General features: G+C 45.8%; 1 protein-coding gene across 1 annotated transcript; it reads left to right on the plus strand.

The window, feature by feature from the left end:
- Window positions 1–512: 512 nt before the first annotated feature.
- LOC104494817 (protein FAM72A-like) lies at window positions 513–2,739 on the plus strand (the record flags this gene model as incomplete). The annotated part of the gene is made up of 3 exons (XM_010137698.1): window positions 513–637; window positions 1,590–1,714; window positions 2,645–2,739. Coding segments are annotated over 3 exons (345 nt in total), but the record flags the coding sequence as incomplete, so codon positions are not given.
- Between the last annotated feature and the right edge of the window lie 274 nt (window positions 2,740–3,013).

A 3,013-nucleotide genomic window follows, 5' to 3' on the forward strand; every position in this document is an offset into this window, starting at 1 on the left:
GCCTGGGCTGGGAGAGCGCTGTCTGTGAACAGAACGAACCCATCCCGCCGGTGCCAGAGCGGCCCTCCTCCTCCTCGGCTGCGTGTCGCTTTCCCACCACAATATTTGAATACTAAGGAAATCAGGTTGCAAAATAATATGTTAATAAGAAAGTCTGGGATAAAAAGGAGATAAGAAATCAAAGGTTTGGTTTTAAACGTCCTGGCCTTTGAGCTATTGTTCGGCAGCCTTAGCTGAGACTCGCCGGGAACTGGGGCGACGTCTATAACCAGATTTCTGTACCACGCAGCCAGCTGCAGGGCCCAGCCCCGAGCGAGGGTTAGTAACCGAGAGCAGCCCGATTCGAGGGGATTTACCACGCGAGAATGTCTCATGGGTCTCTCTTTCTTTCCGTATAAGCATGGCTGGTAGCTGAGAGGAAAAAGGAAAGTTTAAAGAAAAAAAAACAGCACACAAGACTGTAATGGTCACATCGCTTTGTGACCTCTATTACCAAAACATTATACCTCTAGTCAGAGCCACATCTAAACTGCTGTATCTTCACTTTCTCCCCATCTAGTACCGTTGATTTCATCGGAAGCTGCTATTTTACCGAGATCTGCAAATGCAAGCTGAAGAACATCGCGTGTTTAAAGTGGTAAGAGTGCCATTCGAGGACACAAACACCTCCTCCAGCACACCCCAGTGCTTCAACCTGCTCGGCGCAGACCGCTGCGGTGCAAGAGTTGAGGGATGAATGAACAGCTTGCACGCTCCCGTTCAAATCTAATGCTGTTCAACAGAATCTCTGCCCACTGCTGCTGGGCACAGCTCCTGCGCCAGTCCCGAGTGGAAATGTGACAACCTTGTCAGCAGTCAGAGGAGCTGGGGAAGCTTGATGCCACCTGCCTGCTTAAATGTCTGCTTCGGCACGCAGAGAACTGCGTGAATAAGGCTGCAGCAAGAAGTAGTTACTCATATTCTAATTAATAGAACATCCTCTTGGCAGATCTAGTAGCTGCTAGCAGATGGAACATGCTGTCACTAAAGTTCTTGGAGTTCTTTTATCCTCTTTATTAATGCCTGATATTTAAGAGTGAAAACAACAGCTCTCAGATAGCTCACAGTTGTTTGAGACAGTCCTTTCAGCTTCATAATCGAAACTTGTACCTTGTTCACATTTAAACAGTGGGGGGTTGTGATAGGAACACAGGATTTTATTTCTTAGAAGTAAAGAAATAGAAATATCTCACCAGAGCACATGACTAAGAAAGCAGAGAAATGGTTGTTCGAGGTTTCAACCCAGGAGAGTAGAGGCGGCTTTGACAGTCCCAATCTCATCTGACACCCTCCCGTGCACAGTGGTTCTGTACAGAGGGGTTTTCTGTATGTGATGAACTTCTACACCAGTTCTTTACACCAAAGATCTGAAACTTGGGTATTCTGTAACTCCTGACAGATGTTTCCCAAATATTTAAGATGCTTTTTTAACTTTATCAAAATCAGAGCATTACACAGTGGTCCGGTCCCATGGCTATTGAACACGGTTGGAGCTGGAAGAGCCATCCACATTTCTCTCGTGTTGCTCATTACATCACTTGTCTTCCTAGTGGTAATGTCGTTGGTTACCATGTGATTTGTCCCTGCAAGCCTTGCCTGCTCTCCTGTAACAACGGCCACTTCTGGATGTTCCACAGCCAAGCGGTCTTCAGCATCAACAGACTAGACTCTTCTGGTAAGGAGCATGTTTCCTTCTCTTCCCTCAATCTTGAGTTCTACATCCTTCTAATGAGGCATCCCAGTGTAGTTAAAGCATATGGAGGGAACGTCGCGTACAGGGGCACAAGGCACGCGTTACTGCATTGCTAATCGAGATGCTTTGGAGGAGGTACTAGTAGCTGCTTTGTAAATTAAAATATTTAAGTGGAAGCTTCTGTTCATCAGAAAACTTGTCCTACCCCTTTCGTGGGCAGAAGTCAGGCTTTTATGAAGCAATATTCTGACTGGTGTGAATGCAGCCACCCGCTGCTGTGCACAGCGGTACATATAGCTCTGCTGAGCCGCTAGGCAACTGGCCCATGGGCACTCTTTTGGGGCGAGTCACGTTGTCACTTTGACCCCATAAAACCGAGTCCTTGTTAGCTCAGGCTGAAGTTACAGCTCCCACTAGCCAGTTTCTTTGGCTGGGTGGTGTTTGGATGCTAAGTGTCTAAGATAATCTGCCTCCAGTCCCCAGGAACATGTAGCATCCTGACAAATCATTTCTCCTCCCTGCAGATGGGAGTAACTTCCTGTCTGAACCTTTCAGTGTCACCTGTGTTTCAGATCAATGCATTTAAAAATAAATCAGCCATGAGGGGATTGGCAATAGCTCCATGAATTAGCTGTACAAATACATCTCTGGGCAGCGCCTTAGTCTTTGAACTGTGCTGTAAACACCACCGCACACAAGATCACTTAGGGAGAAAAATAGGAACTAGGTTATTATATATATTGGATTAGATTAGATAGATCTGTTTACTGTGAATGGGACTTACCAAGTTTTGCAATGACTGGAGTAGTTATTTTCTCTGAAAATAGACAGTTATGTAGTTTAAAAACAAGGTCATAATCCAAAAATACCTTATTTTTGTCCTCCTTTGCCTGCTTACCCCTTTCCCACCAGGTGTGAATGTGTTGCTCTGGGGCAACTTGCCAGATTTGGAGGAGAGCACCGATGAAGACACGTCCTGCATCTCTGAGGAGGAGTGTATCAGATAATCCTACAGTATACTACAGGATCTGCTCAAGATTTGTTGCATTGCTGTGTGGTTTGGATTTTTCTTTTCCTGCTGGTCCCTCAGAGCTTAAACAATACAGGAAACTGGAAAATCTGGAAAACAATCCCAAAACAAAGGAAGGTATCACCTTTCTCTTTCACCATAGCCTTCCTTAGACTCTCAAACGTGCCTGGTGTGGATCTTCTGACCAAAGCCACGCCTTCCTCAGGTCTGGAAATGCAGGTGGAAGTTGCATTTGCTGAGATCTAGCTCTG

This window comes from Buceros rhinoceros, unplaced genomic scaffold (genome assembly GCF_000710305.1).
Source record: "Buceros rhinoceros silvestris isolate BGI_N320 unplaced genomic scaffold, ASM71030v1 scaffold24036, whole genome shotgun sequence".
NCBI classification, from domain to species: domain Eukaryota; kingdom Metazoa; phylum Chordata; class Aves; order Bucerotiformes; family Bucerotidae; genus Buceros; species Buceros rhinoceros.